The sequence below is a fragment of the Rhea americana genome, unplaced genomic scaffold (genome assembly GCF_003343005.1).
Source record: "Rhea americana isolate MKP2758 unplaced genomic scaffold, rheAme1 scaffold_108, whole genome shotgun sequence".
Classification (NCBI taxonomy): Eukaryota; Metazoa; Chordata; class Aves; order Rheiformes; family Rheidae; genus Rhea; species Rhea americana.
In genome coordinates, this window is record NW_028185128.1 from 1722731 (window position 1) to 1724026 (window position 1296).

Genomic DNA, 1296 nt, shown 5'->3' on the forward strand with positions numbered 1-1296 from the left:
AAGTTGAAAGGAGAGCTGTGCAGTTCAAAGATAGTATCAGTTGTAAATGAGGGAATGAGGGGTTTGGTCTTTCTTCCTTCTAATCTCCCTCTTAGTATCCTTACACATTGTGTATTTCCTATGATTAAACATTGGCATATTCTCAAACTTTTTTTTTTTTTTTGAATCCCAGGTTGCAGAAACTTTCAGAAACTACCACACTTCAGATGCCGATGAATTTATTTTTATTATTATATGATTGTTGCYTACAAAGCTGATGCATAACAGAAGACTTTGATCTTCTGATCTGCTAACAGCACTGTATTTATTAAACTATTTTAGGCCTACTGGATTAAATACCACTACAATTGTACAACCACTGCTTTTCATTGAAATCACGCAAACCTTTCAAAATGGGTAGTGCTGACTCGACTGAATGAATCTTYGGCTGTTTCTCCACACAAGTGTTAGTCTTGGTCRGTTYGGACTCTAGGAGGAAGCRGGGAAGCATTCCCAAAGGGCTTGCTTGCTTTTCCAGGGAATTGCACGTAGTGGCCATTCCATGYGTGCCTGGGAGATGGATTTTGTCTCCTCATCTCAACTCTCCACTTTCTTATAATTTTTTTTTTATATCCCTTTCCTAATATTCTGAGTTTCTACCCCATTTTAGAAACTAAGACCTTTTGTTGGTGTGTATAGGTTAACTGCATAAGCTGGCAGTACTACACATGGAGACTGTAGTGTGTTATCCCCTGCAAAACATCTCTTTTGGGGGAAGGGAACAAAGGTTTAACTGAATAAACTCCCCCCACACCCCCAAATTTCAGATCTGTAACACAGATTTCATTTTCTCTGTTTATTTATTTTTTTTTTTTAGGTAAGTGGAAGCTTTCTCTTCGTGGCTTGGGGGAGCATTTAGTTGCTGTGGTAAGTGTTCTTCATCATATGAATATACGGATCAGCTATGTATAAATTAACACATAAGTAATAAGCATATCTCTGTTCAAATTTAAAACATCACTTGTTTTTATTCCTGTAACTGGTTTTAATGTTGGCTGGTTATGTTTGGTCTTAAACATACAAAAGTATGTGTGATGAACAAGGGAGTGGACTGCAGAAGAAAAACCACTTCTTTTGTGTTTCTGGCATTGACCTAGGAATTGCAACATACRTATAGTCCCGCTATTGAAAATGCTGTGATATCACATCCTGTCATTATATATTGTTGTATCTTTGAAATGGAATACAACTTTGTTTGATTTTTGAAGGTTTTTCCCCCCAATCTTGAGTTTTTATCCTATGTAATTTGTTTATATA

General features: G+C 36.5%; 1 protein-coding gene across 1 annotated transcript in view; it reads left to right on the forward strand.

Moving 5' to 3' along the window:
• The window catches only part of SAMD5 (sterile alpha motif domain containing 5), a 266455-nt gene extending 265557 nt beyond the window's left edge, over positions 1–898 (forward strand). Inside the window, exon 2 of the mRNA XM_085310841.1 lies at positions 857–898. Coding sequence (XP_085166967.1) covers positions 857–898 — 42 coding nt within the window. The remainder of the gene's footprint in view (positions 1–856) is intronic.
• The last annotated feature ends 398 nt before the right edge of the window (positions 899–1296 follow it).